The sequence below is a fragment of the Panulirus ornatus genome, chromosome 1 (assembly GCF_036320965.1).
Source record: "Panulirus ornatus isolate Po-2019 chromosome 1, ASM3632096v1, whole genome shotgun sequence".
In the NCBI taxonomy this organism is placed as follows: Eukaryota; Metazoa; Arthropoda; class Malacostraca; order Decapoda; family Palinuridae; genus Panulirus; species Panulirus ornatus.
In genome coordinates this window covers 87143932-87164240 of record NC_092224.1, presented here as the reverse complement: position 1 = coordinate 87164240, position 20309 = coordinate 87143932, and the positions used below count along the sequence as shown (strand labels likewise).

General features: G+C 39.5%; 1 protein-coding gene across 18 annotated transcripts in view; it reads right to left on the bottom strand.

Moving 5' to 3' along the window:
* Window positions 1–20309, bottom strand: part of Mbs (Myosin binding subunit) — a 414505-nt gene that overhangs the window by 150084 nt on the left and 244112 nt on the right. For all 18 annotated transcript variants that reach the window (XM_071665288.1, XM_071665284.1, XM_071665281.1 and 15 more), the window contains one exon: window positions 4341–4449. In XM_071665288.1, coding sequence (XP_071521389.1) covers window positions 4341–4449 — 109 coding nt within the window. The remainder of the gene's footprint in view (window positions 1–4340; window positions 4450–20309) is intronic.

Sequence of the window (20309 nt, the reverse complement as noted above, 5' to 3'; positions counted from 1 at the left end):
AATGAAATTTCATCTGGACCATGAAACATGAACAGGTCAAGTCCTTTTGGTTTTCTATTAACAACTTCTCTAGATATCCCAACAATTTCCAAAACCTCCTCTCCATTCCATTTCACTGGTGTTGGGGCTACAGTATCTCCCAATGAGAAAACACTTTTGAACTTGATATTCAGTTTTTCACGTATCCTTACATCATCCTCGATAATTTTTACCTCTGAATCCCTTAGCCTGATTAGCCGCTCCATAACTGATAAGTGATTCCTGATGAACGTACGAAAAAGTTAAGGACTTTCACCTGCTTTGTCTAATAAACTGTTTTCAATTTTTTTGTTCCTCTTTCCTTATCCTCCAGTACTCATTTCGAGCTCTCTTATACTTTGCTAATGCTACGTGGCCAGAGTACTGTCTATATCTTTACCACTGCATATCTCAAAACTCCTTTGATTTATGGCAACTTTTATTAAATCATTCATTCCTCTTTCTTACCATTCCCTCTGTACTAGAGGCTACACCACAGTAAATTTCACAGAACCTCCCAACATAATGCCCTGGTTCCTGACGACTGAATACTATTTTCCAATGCATGTTTCCCTCAGAAATAACTGACATTTGTAGTTTCCTCGATCATATCTCCATATTACTTCCCGTCTCCAACTCTGCTCTTTTAATGTCCTCTTTTATGTCATACTTAAACTTGAGCATTCCATGATCACTTGGCCCTCCTGATGTATTGTATATAATGATCTCAATATCCATGCTAGTATGAAGGAAGATAAGATGTAGTACTGATGATGTAACAGTTTCTCTTATCCTACTGTGCCCCATGACATACTGAAGTTGGAAATTTTCCTGCATACACTAAAAACTTGTGTCTACTCCTTATCACCATGAGAATCCAAATTCCACCAGTCAATCTCTTTATACCTGAAATCCCACATTATCATTACTTTAATATCTATAAGAAGTGAATGTTTCACTGCTTCATGTACCTTCCTAATTATTCCTTCAATGTTATCATTGCAATTTTGTTCTGGTAAATAAATGTCTAAATGTATGTGGATGTAAACAAGATGAAAAGAGATGAGAGATAGGTAGGTCTGAGGAAAGAAACCTGGATGTTCTCGCTCCAAGTGAAACAAAGCTCAAGGGCAAAGGGCAAAAATGGTTTGGAAATGTTTTCAGAGTAAAATCAGTGGTTGGTGAGAGGACAAGACATAAAGACAGGGTAGCACTACTCCTGAAATAGGAGTTGTGGGACTATGTGATGGAGAGTAAAGAAGTGAATACTAGATTGACATAGGTAAAACTGTAAGTGGATGGCAAGAGAAAGGTGATTAATAGTGCTTATGCACCTGGCCATGAAAAGAAGGATTATAAGAGGCCAGTGTTTTGGGAGTACTTTCAATGTAAGAGACCAGGTATTAAATAGATGCAAAGGTAAGTAACCTGGCAGTTGTGGGTATAACTGGGGCACATGAGGTATTAACTACTATGAATGAAATTAGTGAACAGCTTGTGGAGTTGTATGCCAAAAAGGACTGGTGGCTGGGACTATTAGTTTAAAAAGAGGGACAAACATTAGTATACATATGTGAGTAGTAGAGATGGTCAGATGCCATTAGTGGATTACATGTTAATTGATAGGTATGTAAAAGAGAGACTTCTGGATGTAAATGTGTTGAGAGAGGCAGCTGAAGGGATGTCTGATCACCATCTTGTGGAGGTGAGGTTGAAGATTTGTAGAGGAAAAGAGAAGAAAATGTCAAGGAGAAAAGAGTGGAGAGTACATGAGCTTGGAAAAGAGACTTGTGAAGAAACACCAGAGAGATTGAGTGAAGAATGGCAAAAGGTGAGAGTAAATGAAGCAAGGGTGGTGGGTGAGGAATGGGAGGTATTCGTGGAAGCAGTGCTAACAGTGCAACAGATACATGTGGTATAAAAAAGGTAGGAGTTGGGCAGATTAAAAAGGGTAATGAGTTGTGGTATAAAAAAGTAAAGTTGCTAGTGAACAAGAGAAGAGACACATTAGAGTGGTAGTCAGAGGAAGGCATGCAAAGAATTGGAAGGAGTGCAAATAAATGGGGATGTATAAGAAAATGGGGCAAGAGGTCAAGACCAAGATGCAGGGGTTGAAAAAGAAAGCAAATGAGAGGCGAAAAGAACAAGTATCAGTAAGCTTTAGGGAGAATAAGATATTTTGGAAGAAGGGTAGTAATCATGTGTAAAAACACATCAAAAACAAATAGAAACAATGAGGAAGGGGGCAAACATGTAAGTGGTAATAGATGGTGACGAAATGAGGATCAGATGGAGTGTGTATTTTTAAGGACTGTTGAGAGTGCCTGCTGACAGGTAGCAGATTTATGGCATTTGGGTCAGGGTGCAATGTAAAGTGAGAGAGTTAGGAAAATGGTTTGGTGAAGAGAGGAGGCAGTGAAAGCCTTCCATATGATGAAATGTGGCAAGGCAGCTGGAGTGGATGGCACTGCAATTGAATTCATTATGAAAGGTGGTGACTATGTTGCTGATTGGTTGGTAAGGATTATCAGTGTGTGTGTGCATCAAGGTGGGGTGACTGAGGATTGGTGGAATACATGTATAGTGCCAATGTATAAAGGTAAATGACAAATGTGAGTGCTCAAACTACAGAGGTATAAGTCTGTTGTGTGTGTCTTGTGAGTTGTGTGGGAGGGTACTGACCAAGAGGGTGAAGGCATGTACAGAGCATCAGATTGGGGAGGAGCAGTATGAGAAGGCATATGATAGGATTGAGAGACATGCTTTGTGGAAGGTCTTAAGAGTACATGGTGTGGAAGGTAAGCTGTTAGAAGCAGTAGAAAGATTTTACCAAGGATGTAAAGCTGGTGTACGAGTAGGAAGAGAAGAGAGTGATTGGTTCTCAGAAGGTTAATCTGTGGCAGGGGTATGTGATGTCCCCATGGGTGTTTAAATTCTTTATGGATGGGGTGGTTAAGGAGGTAAATGCTAGAGTTTTGGAGAGAGGGGCAAGTATGCAGTCTGTTGGGGATGAAAGGGATTGGGAATAGAGTCAGTTGTTGTTCACTGATGATACAGCTCTGGTGGCTGATTTGAGTGAGAAACTGCAGAAGTTGATGACTGAGTTTGGAAAAGTGTGTGAAAGGAGAAAGTTGAGAGTAAATGTGAATAAGAGCAAGGTTATTAGGTTCAGTAAGGTTGAGGGACAAGTAAATTGGGATGTATGTTTGAATGAAGAAAAATTGGAGGAAGTAAAGTATTTTAGATACCTGGGAGTGGACTTAGCAATGAATGGAACTATGGATGTGGAAGTGAGTCACAGGGTGTGGGAGGGGTGAAGGTTCTGGGAGTGATGAAGAATGTGTGGAAGGAGAGAATATTATCTCAGAGAGCAAAAATGGATATGTTTAAAGGAAAAGTAGTTCCAACAATATTATATGGTTGCGAGGGATGGGCTATAGATAGGGTTGTACGGAGGATGGTGGATGTGTTGAAACTGAAATGTTTGAGGACAATATGTGGGGTGGTTGAGTTGAGTAAGTAATAATTGGGTACGAGAGATGTGTGGTAAAAAAAAAAAGTGTGTGGTTCAGAGAGCAGAGGAGGGTGTATTGAAATGGTTTAGGCATATGGAGAAGGGTGTATTGAAATGGTTTGGGCATATGAAGAGAATGAGTGAGGAAAGATTGACAAACCACTTCAATTTCAACACACCCTCTTCTGCTCTCTCAACCACACTCTTTTTATTTCCACACATCTCTGTTACCCTTTCTTTTCTTACTCGATCAAAAGTGTGTGAGAGGAGAAAGAATTAATATAATAATAATAAGGAACTTAAATCAGATGATGTGGAAATGCATGGTGAGATGTGGATATACATGGAAATGGATATACAGAAGAAAAGTGAAGAATGTGGTAAAAATGAGAAAACATAATGATGATTAGGTTGTATTAAGTTAGAACATTACCTAGAAGCCTCTGCAAACACTGTGATGGAATTGCCCTTTGCCTGTCAAGAGTGACACATCAAAGGCTAAGAAGAGACACTGGAGTTTATAAGTTACGGAGAGACTATTGCTGTGGCCACATCTTTGACGGAGTTCTAGGAGGGAACAGGCATCAGAAATACAGATGGATAGACAGGATGTACTACAAGAATTATAATAAGGTGGTTTGAGGAGAAAGATACAAAATGATAAAAGGAAATGGATGAAGACAGATTAAACTGGACAAAGATTAAACAACTGAAGACAAGAGGCAAAAGTGGGAAGAAATATGGAGGGAGGGAGTTAGATTAATATTACCTATCTTTTATCATTTGTCAGTTTTGGAAATCAACTTACCTCCTCTCTCTTCAGTATTCTTTTTTCGCAGCTGAACTGTGAACGATTGAGTGTCGATATCATTTTCCACCTCTGGTTTGTCTTTTGATCGCACATTCTCTAGGGAGAACTGTAAAATAATTCCTCATATATAATTCAGGTATAAACAACTTTATACAATCTCAACAATAAACTGTGCTTCATATATCAAAGCATTTCCCTATAAAATCAAGATGACACACAATCTAAAACATTACTGCTGCTTTCTCATTTCTGTAAATTTCCAAACACTGAAATCGTTCAGATATAAACAACTTTATACAACCTCAACAATACACTTTGCTTCATATATCAGAACATTTTTCCATAAGATCAAGCTAATGTATATAAACATTCCTGCTGCTTTCTCATTTCTGTAAATTTCCTCACTGAAATCTCTCACAAAATCATCACCATTCACTATACATGTTCCCACACTTATACCTTTCATTATATTACTTTCCAAGTTCAGTGCATGGAAACAGACAAACAGACCTTTGTTTCCAATGGAAACAATAAAGTGGGAAAATACCCACCCCCCTTCTTCCACAACAATAATGCAACCCAGTTTGTTAGTCCAATACTTTGTAATACCTTACATCATCCTTAAAAGACTAATATGTCTTCTTTCCTATCTTTCATACATTTTCACTATCTTTCATACATTTTCACTATTTCCCATGTTGGCAAGGAAGCAACAGGAACAGTTAAGGCAAAGACCTCATTCTCTCATATCCACTCTCCTTCACTGCAGTCATACATACTACCTCAAAACCAGAACCCTCTAACCACAATGAGTCCCTGCAAGCCTTTCCATGGTTCCCACTGACTGTTTCTTATGCCTTGATTCAGCCTCTTGACAGCAGATCATCCCTTGTAAAACACAGTGCTCCAATAAGCTCTATCCCTTATAAGCCTTGCACCCTCCTGTATGTTCAGATCCCAAGGACTCAAAGCATCTTTCACTGTATACTTCCCCATCCTCCTTGGTTCCCCCTTTTCCTTGTTCTCTCTACTTCTCACAAATATACCCTCTTAGTAATTCTTTCCTCACATACCCTCACTAAATGTAAAAACCATTCCAGCACACCCTCTTCAAATCTCTCACACACATATTCCTCTTAATGCTACCCACTCTCTTACCCTACCATTTCTTATTTAGTCAAACTTTATTTCCGACACATTCATCCTATCACTTGCACTTTTACCTAAGGCCCACACCTTGTATCCATACAGCACCAACGGAACTACTATATCATGAAAATACCCAATTTTGTCTTTAACGACAGTGACCTCTCTTTCCATACAATCCTCAATGCACCCAAGATCTTTGCCCTCTCATGCATCCCACTGGTTACTTTAGCTCCCATGGTTCCATTCACTTCTATCTGCTCCCATGTATCTTAAAAGCTCCACTTCCTCCAACTTCTCTCTGTTCAGACTCACACTCCACATAACCTGTCACTTTTCACTGCTAAACCTAATAACCTAACATTTACTCTCAACATTCTACTTTTCCCAAACTCTGCCACCAGAGCCGTATACTGTCAGCAAACAACAAATGAATCACCTCCCAGGCCCCTCTACCTCCAGCAGACTGCACACCTGCTCCTCTCTCCATGACCCTCGTATTTACTTCCCTCACCAACCCATCTAGAAACAAATAAATAAAACCATGGTGACATCACACACACACCCGTTACAGACCTACCTTCATCTGGAACCACTCAGCTTTCTCTCTACCTACTTGCACACATGCCTTATTCTCATGATAAAAATTCTCTGCTTCTAATAGCTTTCCTCCTACACCATATATTCATAGCACCTTCCACAGAACATCTCCATCAATCCTATTATAAATATTCTCCAAATCCATAAATGCCTTGTACAAATCCTTCTGTTTCTCTTAGTAATTCTCAAACACATATTGCAAAGCAAACACCTGATCCATACATCCTATACCACTCCTGCAATCAAACTGTTCTTCCCCAATCTTGTGCCCTGTGCATGCCATCACCCTCTCAATCAATACTCCTCCAAAAAACATACTAGGTACACTCAACAAGCTTCAAGGAGGATAGGAAAATGTTCTGGAAGGAGGATAACAGTAAAATAAACAGAACAAATGGGAACATATTCGAAGGGGGAACGGTAACAGGCAGAAATGAGGTAAATAAGAGATAAGAGTACTTTGAGTGTTGAATGTGTTTGACGAAAGGGTGACAGATGTAGGGTGTTTGGGTCAGGAAGGTATGCAAAGAGAGACAGTCATGCAAAGTGATGTGATGAAAAAAGAAGAGGTGGTGAAAACCTTGTGTAAACTGAAATGTAGCTAGACAGCTGGAGTGGATGGTATTGTGATTGACATCCTTAAGGGGTGACTTTGTTGCTGAATTGTTATCAAGAATTTTAAATGAATGTATGGATCAAGATGAAGTGCCCAAGAACTGGCAGAATGCCTGTATATGCCAATGTATGAAGGCTAGGGGGACTACAAAGGTGAGTGTTCAAACCACAGAGGTACCATTTCTTATTTCTCCTAATTCTGAACCTGTATTTCCTTCTTTTCCATTTCCATGTTACCCCTTTATAAACTAGCTGAAATAGTTCCAAACACTTTAATACATATTACTTCCTGCTGTATCAAAATACAGACTTCTTGAGCAAATTTTGATTCTATGACAATAATTAGGAGTCTGAACACGAAAGATAATCAGTAATGAACAAGTCTGAACAAACAATGAATTAAAAGGAAAAAGGCAACATGATACAAATAAATTGAGGCATCTAAAAATATGTGTTATACAAAAAGATACTTCTTTATTACCATCTTTATACCATTAACTGTTCACCTTCTTTGCCTGCTTCTATACTACCATCTAAAGTAATGGTCTGTTAAACTTCTCACTCTGGATTGAGTATATAAAAGCAGCAGTCAACTACTATTTTATTCACTATCAATAAAAAATGCAATCAACCACTATTCATCTTCTTTCTCAGAAAACCAATCAATATATTCTGCTTGACTGTTAAGAAACATAAGAAAATGACATGGTATATCAAATGTTTATGCAAAAAATGGCAATATGATACAAATAAACTAAGTCATCTAAAAATACTTCAGTTCTACAAAAGAAGATATTTCTTTATTATCAACTTCATTTCATTAACTGTCCACCTTCTTTGCCTACCCTCATACTGCTATCTAAACTAATGGTCTGCTATAATCTAGCTCTAGAAAGAACTTAAAAATATAGCAGTCAACCACTATTTTTTTTACCATCACTGAAAAATGCAAACAACAAATCATTTTTTTCACTCATAATACCAACTAATACACCCGCTTGACTGTTAGGTGATAAAAGAAAATGACATGGTATGTAAAATGTTTATGGACAGTGGATACGTGATTAAAGTATTTGACAAGGTCAATGTATCAGCTTATCTATGGTCAGGAGGGATGAAACTACATTCTTACCAAAGAAATACTAATACATCATTCCCTACCTTCCCTTTTGCAGCAATAATGTTATTCAAATTTCTTTCTGGTATCTAAGATCAATTATAAGGTTTATATGTCATAACATAATATAGAGGATATACTAGGGGAGAAAAAAGTTTACGCCCTACCAAGAGTACTTTACATCCTTAAGAGGTTCCTGCAGCACTTAGTGACCACAGGCAATTCCCCCTCCTGACTTGATGAACATACTTGGTATTGCTGTAACAGCCTCTTTCTTAGAAACCTCATATTACTGAAATAGCTAAGTCTGCCCCTGAGAAACTGGGTGTCCTGTTTAAATGTTGAACAGTTGCTTCATTTAAACATTGGATTGACTTGTCCTTGTATATACAGTGCTGTTCTCACATCTGGGGTGATTCTACCTCTGCAACCTTACTTGTGAGAGTCAAGGCAAAAGCAGTCCAACTTATAAACTTTCCTAAGCTCTGTATCCTTACCTGTGAGCGTAGAGTCAAAAGCGGTCCAACTTATAAACTCTCCTAAGCTAACTTCCAAATTTCCCCCTCTTGCCTTTTGCTGCATCATATGATTACTGTATAGCTGTTGGCAACTCAAGGGAGGGCCATTTTGATAAGTACATTTCCCTACACCTGGAAGCTTTGGAAATCTTTCCCTTATCATGAGTTTCCCAATAACTATGACCTAGCCTATTTTTCACTTCATCCAAAATTCATAAATTAAATACATTTTGTCACTTCTTTTTCCCATTCATTATCCTCTCCATATTTCAATTAAAGCCTGCCTTGAAGTAGACTTTTGTCCATGACTGGAGTCTTAAAAATGAAAAAAAATAAATAAATAAAAGCCTGAGATAATAGGTCATGTAGAAAGAGACATGAAGCAAGAGAATTCTTTAAGATTTTATTTGCACTATTTGTATCACTGGAAGTAAATGGCTGGAGGGCAGTTGTTTCTGGAAGAATTTTGGACAAAATAAATTGTCTGATGCCCATAAGAAAGTCACACAGACCGATAACCAAGATAGAAAAGTGTGCAACTCTGAAGAAAACCAAGGAGATTTGTACATCAACGTAAACAAATATGAAAAATATATTGCTGAAAATAGGAAAAAAAAAATTTAATTATGGTTATGTTAGAAGCAAGAGAGTCATAATCCAGTCAACTGATCCATTCATTACGAAAAATGGTGACTAGGTTCAAAACAGGGAACAGCAAAGATCTAACACGATTCTTTTTTTGATTTAGTAATTTTATGCTTAAGTTAGAAGCAAGGTGAGTCATAATCCAGTCAACTGATCCATTCATTACAAAAAATGGTGACTTGGTTCAAAACAAGGAAGAACATCAAAGATTTTACATGATTCTTTTACATGATTCATACTTGCAAATGAAGATATAACTTATGTCCTAAATCCAATTCCACTGCTAAAAGAAGAAAACATTTTGTGTCATACTGACATAAAGAGGTGATGATATACTATAGCCACTAAATGGAATAAAAGTAAATATAGCTGCTGTCACAGATCAATTTTATCCAAGGGAAATGAAAAGTAAAAAATGAAACAGTTAAACACTTAACAGCTTTTATTAAAAAATCACTTGCTACTATGAAATTATCAGGGAAATGGAAGGTTGCTAATATAATGCAAATATTAAAAAAATGTAATAAGTTACAGCCTAGAAATCTTTGTCAACTTAGCTCAACATATGTCATTGGGAAATTTATGAAAACCATCACTTGGGATAAGATCTTATTCATCTAGAGCAGTTTCCTAAACCCATGGTTACAGCCCAAAATGAGGGTCACAAGGATTCTCCTGAGGGTATTGGGATAGTTTGCAAAAAAAAAAATAACAATAAAAATAAGAAAATATCTTTCTAAATGTACAAAATAGGGCATATATATTTAAATCACAATTTTGGAATACCATGCATCACTGAGACTCTAGAACATGAAAAATGTTGTGAATGATAAAGCTTCTATAAATATATGAAAACTCCTGACGTATTTGAGTCTGTTCACAGCCATTACTTGTAAGCTGAAGTGACTGGAGCCAGACGCAATCGCAGTGTCATTTCTTACTCACTTCTGGCGTTGCCATGTTGGATGACTGCCTTGCTGTAAGTTTTCTTTGCTTCTTACTTTTCTTATCTACTGTGATTGCCAATCTACTTCGTGAGTTGAATAGCCATTTAATAGTCTAATAGGGGAAACAGCTTAAGCCTGGGAATTTTCACATAAAGAAGGAAACTTGCTGAGGATAAACTTTCATGTTATGACTGATGTGATCAGTTTGGTAATTTCTACTCGAGTGTGTTTCACAATCAAAGTTATTATCACTGAGTAAGCAGGTGAGCATTCACGAATAAGTGAGAAAAGTATGTGATAGAACAATGTATGATGCAGAGATGGAGTATTCATATTCAGTATTCACCTTCAAAGGCATTTGAATACAATATGTTTATTTGTATTCGAATTATTCTTATATCATGGTATTTGCATTTACATTCAAATTCATGGGCAGAATACTCATATCACCTAATAATTACACATACATTTTGACAAATGATCACAGACTGCTACTTTCTGTTTGAAAACATAGAGAGGCATGTTCATATTTAGTTTTCAAGAAAGAAGCATTTGATTTTGCTATCAATACTAAGAGAAAGAAAGAGCGGTCAGAAGGGAAAAGGTGAAAAAGAGGCAAAGGAGTTGGGGTGGGGGAATGCAGATCGGGAAGAGGGGCAAGTATGAAGTCTTGGGAAAGAGATGGTCAGTTGTGTCGCTGATGAACAGCGTTGGCTGTCATGTGAGAAATGAGAAGCTGGTGATGAGTTGGTAAAGTGTGTGGAAGAAGAAAGTTAAGAGTAAATGTGATAAGAGCAAGGTTATTAGGTACATAGGGTTGAGGGTCAAGTCAATTGGGAGGTGAGTTTGAATGAGAAAAACTGAGGAAGTGAATGTAAGATTCGGGATATCTGCAGCGGAGGAAATGAAGCAGGAAGTGATCATAAAGAAAGGTGCAAAAGGTGAATCAAAAATGGGCAAAATGGGAGTTTGGGTAGAGAGTTCATCAATTTTAGGGAGAAGTAAAAAGAGTTTGCGCAGGAGATAATAGTGCTAGGAAATGAGATGTTTGAGGACAATGTGTGGTGTGAGGTGGTTTGATCGAGTAAGTAACGTAAGGGTAAGAGAGATGTGTGGAAATAAAAAGAGCGTGGTTGAGAGAGCAGAAGAGGGTGTTTTGAAATGGTTTGGGCACATGGAGAGAATGAGTGAGGAAAGATTGACCAAGAGGATATATGTGTCGGAGGTGGAGGGAACGAGGAGAAGAGGGAGACCAAATTGGAGGTGGAAAGATGGAGTGAAAAAGATTTTGTGTGATCGGGGCCTGAACATGCAGGAGGGTGAAAGGAGGGCAAGGAGTAGAGTGAATTGGAGCGATGTGGTGTACAGGGGTTGACGTGCTGTCAGTGGATTGAATCAAGGCATGTGAAGCGTCTGGGGTAAACCATGGAAAGATGTGTAGGTATGTATATTTGCGTGTGTGGACGTGTGTATGTACATGTGTATGGGGGGGGGGGGGTTGGGCCATTTCTTTCGTCTGTTTCCTTGCGCTACCTCGCAAACGCGGGAGACAGCGACAAAGTATAAAAAAAAAAAAAAAAAAAAAAAAAAAAAAAAAAAAAAAAAAAAAGATGTTTTGGAAGGAGATACATAAAGTGCATAAGACAAGAGAAAAAATGGGAACATCAGTGAAAGGGGTTAATGGGGAGGTGATAACAAGTAGTGATGTAAGAAGGAGATGGAGTGAGTATTTTGAAGGTTTGTTGAATGTGTTTGATGATAGAGTGGCAGATATAGGGTGTTTTAGTCGAGGTGGTGTGCAAAGTGACAGGGTTAGGGAGAATGATTTGGTAAACATAGAACAGGTAGTAAAAGCTTTGCGGAAGATGAAAGCTGGCAAGGCAGCGGATTTGGATGGTATTGCAGTGGAATGTATCAAAAAAGGGGGTGACTGTGTTGTTGACTGGTTGGTAAGGATATTTAATGTATGTATGACTCATGTGTATGTATATACATGTGTATATGGGTGGGTTGGGCCATTCTTTCGTCTGTTTCCTTGCGCTACCTCGCTAACACGGGAGACAGCGACAAAGTATTTAAAAAAAAAAAAAAAAAAAAAAAAAAAAAAAAAATAATAATATAACTCATGGTGAGGTGCCTGAGGATTGGCGGAATGCATGCATAGTGCCATTGTACAAAGGCAAAGGGGATAAAGGTGTGTGCCCAAATTACAGAGGTATAAGTTTATTGAGCATTCCTGGGAAATCATATGGGAGGGTATTGATTGAGAGGGTGAAGGCATGTACAGAGCAGCAGATTGGGGAGGAGCAGTGTGATTTCAGAAGTGGTAGAGGATGTGTGGAGCAGGTGTCTGCTCTGAAAAATGTATGAGAGAAATACTTAGAAAAGCAAATGGATTTGTATGTAGCATTTATGGATCTGGAGAAGGCATATGATAAGAGTGGATAGAGATGCTCTGTGGAAGGTATTAAGAATATATGGTGTGGGAGGCAAGCTGTAAGAAGTGAAAAGTTTTTATCAAGGATGTAAGGCATGCATACGAGTAGGAAGAGAGGAAAGTGACTGGTTCTCAGTGAACGTCGGTTTGCGGCAGGGGTGCATCATGTCTCCATGGTTGTTTAATTTGTTTATGGATGGGGTTGTTAGGAAGGTGAATGCAAGAGTTTTGGAGAAAGGGGCAAGTATGCAGCCTGTTGTGGATGAGAAAGCTTGGGAAGTGAGTAAGTTGTTGTTCGCTAATGATACAGCGCTGGTGGCTGATTCGGGTGAGAAACTGCAGAAGCTGGTGACTGAGTTTGGTAAAGTGTGTTTAAGAAGAAAGCTGAGAGTAAATGTGAATAAGAGCAAGGTTATTAGGTATAGTAGGGTTGAGGGACAAGTCAATTGGGAGGTAAGTTTGAATGGAGAAAAACTGGAGGAAGTGAAGTGTTTTAGATATCTGGGAGTGGATTTGGTAGTGGATGTAACCATGGAAGCAGAAGTGAGTCACAGGGTGGGGGAGGGGGTGAAAGTTCTGGGAGCATTGAAAAATGTGTGGAAGGTGAGAACATTATCTTGGAAAGCAAAAATGAGTATGTTTGAAGGAATAGTGGTTCCAACAATGTTATATGGTTGTGAGGCATGGGCTATAGATAGACTTGTGCTGAGGGGGGTGGATGTATATACATACACGTCCACACACGCACATATACATACCTACACATCTCAACATATACATATATATACACACACAGACATATACATATATATATATACACACACAGACATATACATTATCATATTATTTTTTTATTATACTTTGTCGCTGTCTCCCGCGTTTGCGAGGTAGCGCAAGGAAACAGACGAAAGAAATGGCCCAACCCACCCCCATACACATGTATATACATACGTCCACATACGCAAATATACATACCTGCACAGCTTTCCATGGTTTACCCCAGACGCTTCACATGCCTTGATTCAATCCACTGACAGCACGTCAACCCCGGTATACCACATCGCTCCAATTCACTCTATTCCTTGCCCTCCTTTCACCCTCCTGCATGTTCAGGCCCCGATCACACAAAATCTTTTTCACTCCATCTTTCCACCTCCAATTTGGTCTCCCTCTTCTCCTCGTTCCCTCCACCTCCGACACATATATCCTCTTGGTCAATCTTTCCTCACTCATCCTCTCCATGTGCCCAAACCACTTCAAAACACCCTCTTCTGCTCTCTCAACCACGCTCTTTTTATTTCCACACATCTCTCTTATCCTTACGTTACTCACTCGATCAAACCACCTCACACCACACATTGTCCTCAAACATCTCATTTCCAGCACATCCATCCTCCTGCGCACAACTCTATCCATAGCCCACGCCTCGCAACCATACAACATTGTTGGAACCACTATTCCTTCAAACATACCCATTTTTGCTTTCCGAGATAATGTTCTCGACTTCCACACATTCTTCAAGGCTCCCAGAATTTTCGCCCCCTCCCCCACCCTATGATCCACTTCCGCTTCCATGGTTCCATCCGCTGCTAGATCCACTCCCAGATATCTAAAACACTTCACTTCCTCCAGTTTTTCTCCATTCAAACTCACCTCCAATTGACTTGACCCTCAACCCTACTGTACCTAATAACCTTGCTCTTATTCACATTTACTCTTAACTTTCTTCTTCCACACACTTTACCAAACTCAGTCACCAGCTTCTGCAGTTTCTCACATGAATCAGCCACCAGCGCTGTATCATCAGCGAACAACAACTGACTCACTTCCCAAGCTCTCTCATCCCAACAGACTTCATACTTGCCCCTCTTTCCAAAACTCTTGCATTTACCTCCCTAACAACCCCATCCATAAACAAATTAAACAACCATGGAGACATCACACACCCCTGCCACAAACCTACATTCACTGAGAACCAATCACTTTCCTCTCTTCCTACACGTACACATGCCTCACATCCTCGATAAAAACTTTTCACTACTTCTAACAACTTTCCTCCCACACCATATATTCTTAATACCTTCCACAGAGCATCTCTATCAACTCTATCATATGCCTTCTCCAGATCCATAAATGCTACATACAAATCCATTTGCTTTTCTAAGTATTTCTCACATACATTCTTCAAAGCAAACACCTGATCCACACATCCTCTACCACTTCTGAAACCACACTGCTCTTCCCCAATCTGATGCTCTGTACATGCCTTCACCCTCTCAATCAATACCCTCCCATATAATTTACCAGGAATACTCAACAAACTTATACCTCTGTAATTTGAGCATTCACTCTTATCCCCTTTGCCTTTGTACAATGGCACTATGCACGCATTCCACCAATCCTCAGGCACCTCACCATGAGTCATACATACATTAAATAACCTTACCAACCACTCAACAATACAGTCACCCCCTTTTTTAATAAATTCCACTGCAATACCATCCAAACCAGCTGCCTTGCCAGCTTTCATCTTCCGCAAAGCTTTCACTACCTCTTCTCTGTTTACCAAATCATTTTCCCTAACCCTCTCACTTTGCACACCACCTCGACCAAAACACCCTATATCTGCCACTCTATCATCAAACACATTCAACAAACCTTCAAAATACTCACTCCATCTCCTTCTCACATCACCACTACTTGTTATCACCTCCCCATTTGCGCCCTTCACTGAAGTTCCCATTTGCTCCCTTGTCTTACGCACTTTATTTACCTCCTTCCAGAACATCTTTTTATTCTCCCTAAAATTTAATGATACTCTCTCACCCCAACTCTCATTTGCCCTTTTTTTCACCTCTTGCACCTTTCTCTTGACCTCCTGTCTCTTTCTTTTATACATCTCCCACTCAATTGCATTTTTTCCCTGCAAAAATCGTCCAAATGCCTCTCTTTTCTCTTTCACTAATACTCTTACTTCTTCATCCCACCACTCACTACCCTTTCTAATCAACCCACCTCCCACTCTTCTCATGCCACAAGCATCTTTTGCGCAATCCATCACTGATTCCCTAAATACATCCCATTCCTCCCCCACTCCCCTTACTTCCATTGTTCTCACCTTTTTCCATTCTGTACTCAGTCTCTCCTGGTACTTCCTCACACAGGTCTCCTTCCCTAGCTCACTTACTCTCACCACCCTCTTCACCCCAACATTCACTCTTCTTTTCTGAAAACCCATACAAATCTTCACCTTAGCCTCCACAAGATAATGATCAGACATCCCTCCAGTTGCACCACTCAGCACATTAACATCCAAAAGTCTCTCTTTCGCACGCCTGTCAATTAATACGTAATCCAATAACGCTCTCTGGCCATCTCTCCTACTTACATAAGTATACTTATGTATATCTCGCTTTTTAAACCAGGTATTCCCAATCATCAGTCCTTTTTCAGCACATAAATCTACAAGCTCTTCACCATTTCCATTTACAACACTGAACACCCCATAACATATACATATACATATACATATACATAATTCATACTGTCTGCCCTTATTCATTCCTGTCGCCACCCCATCAAAAATGAAATGACAACCCCCTCCCCCCACATGTGCGCGAGGTAGCACTAGTAAAAGACAACAAAGGCCACATTCATTCACACTCAGTCTCTAGCTGTCATGTATAATACACCGAAACCACAGCTCCCTTTCCACATCCAGGCCCCACACAACTTTCCATGGTTTACCCCAGACGCTTCACATGCCCTGGTTCAATCCATTGGCAGCATGTCAACCCCAGTATACCACATCGATCCAATTCACTCTATTCATTGCACGCCTTTCACCCTCCTGCATGTTCAGGCCCCAGTCACTCAAAATCTTTTTCACTCCATCTTTCCACCTCCAATTTGGTCTCCCACTTCTTCTCGTTCCCTCCACCTCTGACACATATATTATCCTCTTGGTCAATCTTTCCTCACTCATTCTCTCCATGTGACCAAACCATTTCAAAACACCCTCTTCTCCTCTATCAACCACACTTTTTATTACCACACATCTCTCTTACCCTTTCATTACTTACTCGGTCAAACCACCTCACACCACATATTGTCCTCAAACGTCTCATTTCCAGCACATCCACCCTCCTCTGCACAACTCTATCTATAGCGTATGCCTCGCAACCATATAACATTGTTGGAACCACTATCCCTTCAAACATACCCATTTTTGCTTTCCAAGACAATGTTCTCGCCTTCCAGATATACATACAGATACACAGACACATACATATACACACAGGTACATATTCATACTTGCTTGCCCCCATCCAATCCTGTTGCCACACAGGAAACAGCAACAAAAAAGGCCATATCATGTGTAATGCACCGAAACCACAGCTCCCTATCCACATTTAGGCCCCACAGACCTTTCCATGGCTTACCCCAGATGCTTCACATGCCCTGGTTCAGTCCATGTATTTTCCCCAGTCTGTGCATTAAGGCAAGCACTTCACAAAGATGAACATGTGTGAAGGAAATGAACAACCAAAAGTCCTGACTGCCTGCTTGTACTATCTTGGCAACTCAAATATTAACTGTTTCCTACCCCTGCAGATTCATCTCGATGATACTAGATCTCATACCATCAGAGGTGAGAACTGTAAGTATTCTTGGGACTAGATTCACCTTGTGATATGACAGACATTTGGCAGGTATTTCTCTCAGAAATCATCCACCACTGCAAGATTGTCCACTGAGAGATGACTGAAAGTGCTACACCTCTCTCAGCTTTGTAAATTACATGTCAGGCAGTCTGAAAACTGTCATCAGTTCCTGTTATACTAAAAGTAGAGATTTTATTCATTTGAGTATTCAGTGTGCGAGTGTATTAGGTGATGTTTTGTTTGTCTGAGGTAAGAAAATTTTATCTAGTCCTTACATTCAAACTGCCTTTTCTTTTCTTGACTGTATCTGCATGAAGAAATGAATAAACCATCCATATCTTTTAAAACATGCTTTCTTAGACAGATTTGCTCAATGCCAAGAATCTCTCTGAACTAAGACGTACAAAAAGCTGCTATTCAGGGTGCCACAAATCTACCTGATAAATCATTTCTTTCACCCACAATTCCTTAGCATTCCACTAAAACTGCCATTTGCCCACAGGGTTCCCAAGTGAATCCTGAGAGTTCTAAACTTTTGTTGTTACAAAAATTGAAATCAATCCCTTCCAGATTTTTGGCATCTTCCTAGAAATGTGACGCAACAGCTATCTTGACCGCATCCTCCTCTAAAACACCTCATCAACCTCGAGAACTAGACCACTACCAACCACACCACCAGCAACAAAATCAAGACTGTGAACAAGAACACCAACCTTGCTTCCAACCATGTTCCAACCCCTACTGTCTCACTTGGAACCAGCCCCCTTTGGGTTGCACACTCCACTAAGCTTCTCAGTGCCACTTTGGACAACAAACTAAGCTGAAAGGAACAAGTCAGTACCATCACCAAATCTTCCAGCTTTTGTCTTTATATTCTTCATCAACTCAAGACTCTTAAACTCCCTAAACTCGAACTCAAGAGCATGTATGTAACTTTGATGCTTCTCCTATGCCTCACCTATCAGTTCTTCTTCATTATTCACTACACAACAAGGATGATACAAAATGGTGAAGAAATGATTACGCATGATCAACATTAAGACCCTCTTTCAACATCTATAATGAGCTGCCACTCACTACGATGACCTTCCTGATTGTTCAACAAATGACCTTGCCTCAGCCAACATTCTGAAATCAAGTTACTCCACCATCCTGCCACCATCAGCTTTTGCTACTTCATCCCTAACCATGAAAACCCATTTGAGTTCATGCAAATCACCATATGGACAGCCTCTCCTAACAACTGAGATCATCAATAATCATACTGCCCTACTAAGGAGAGATGCATCTTTTTAAATTTTTTTAATTCAATTCAGCAGTCAGGAATCACCAATATGAGTCAAGGTGTAGCGATGTCAAGGACACAGGACACATAATGATGTATTGAAGACAGCCTATGACCAGACCTGTAAGAGTGAAGTGAGATAAGGATATAGTGACAATGGCCTCTGACCTAATCCTAAGGAGTAGTAAAGATATGTGAAAATGAGTATAAGATTTAGTAAAGATTAAGGTGCAGTGAACATATAGTTGGAGTGTAGATGGTGTATATGATGACTTCTGACCTGAACTATATAGAAAGAAGATATATGTTTAATGATTTTTATTATAACTATACTTGACCGCCGTTTCCCATGGCAGAAGGTAGTGCCAGGAAACAGACGAAGAATGGCCCATCCACTCGTATGCACATATATACACAGAAACGCCTATACACGCACATATACCTATCAACATATACACAAACACATACAGACAAATATATATATACATACACATGTACATATTCATGCTTGTCTCCATCCATTCCTGGCACCATCCTGCCCCACAGAAAACAGACACCTTCCATACATTCCTCATCGCTCCCAGAACCTTACCCCCTCCCCCACCCTGTGACTTGCTTCCACTTCCATAGTTCCACTTGCTGCTAAGTCCACTCCCACAATTATGTAATTAAGAAGGAGGGTGCTGTGAAGATGGCCTTTAACCTGAACCCTGATGTGAACTAATGTTTACTTAAAAAAGATGTAGCTGAGTTTGGAGATGTCACCCCTCTGTTGTGAAAACCGTGGTAAGTTACAGTGCAGTGGATGACACACTGCATTCTCTCACAAATGATGATGTTTCTAGTTACACTATGCATTGATCTCCACCTCTGACACATTATACAAGAGAGATAAAGAGTGGAAGCATGCAAATGAGGCTTTTGTTCATTTGTGCCTGATGCTACATTACTGAAAAGGGAAAGATGTTAATGCTTACTGACATCTACTAATCCCAGCTACACACAAAAAAACCTCAAAACATTTAAAAATTGTCCAAACTGAATCAATCTCAAAACCATCCAAAACAACCAACTCTCCTTCCTTGTATTGCCCTGCATCACTTCTGTCTTCAGTATCCAAACTCTTTGAAAGACTGATCTGTAAAAGAATCAATGAAAATAACCAACTCTCACCAGCAAAATATGGCTTTAAAGCAAATTACTCCACAACCACTCTACACATAAACATCAAAAAACACATTCATGAATGCTTCAACCAATATTATCAATCTCAACATACATTAACAATGCATTCAAAAAATCTCCCAATGCAACCTCACACAAAAGATACTTAACACGACCCTCCACAATAATTACAAAAGATGGTTAGCTAACCTCATACCCAGCCAACATGATGAGCCACTAAAAAAGGCATCATCTTCATAATCTTCAAGGTCTACAATGGAGTTCCACAAGGGGCATTTCTTTCACCATCCAACACTCTTTAATGTCTTCCTACAGGACCTTCAGCAACCTCCTGCACCCTACGGTGTGAAAATCCTCTAATATGCATATGGCCTTACAATCACATCACAGCAGCCTGACACTACACAAAAATAAACAACAATATCACATAATTCGAACACTGGCTCTCCTGGAACAGAATGTCTGCAACTCCATAAAAGTTTTCTGTCAACCAGTTAACAACAAACATGAATCCAATATGCACCCTCCCATCACCCTGAATGGTACATCACTCCAACTCAAAACGTACCATCTATTCTCTCTCCACACCAAAACCATCTTCACAGTGGCAACAAATAAACTACTAGACACCTTCACAACACATACTTGTACCAGATTTGGACAAGAACTTAACTTTCTATTATTTACGAGAATACAATATGCTCCACCGTAAACTACACCATGCTTGCCTGGTCATTCACCCTTTCAAAAGAAAGCCCATCAAAGATGCAAATACCAAAGAGAGCACTTGGAAAAATAACTCAAAAG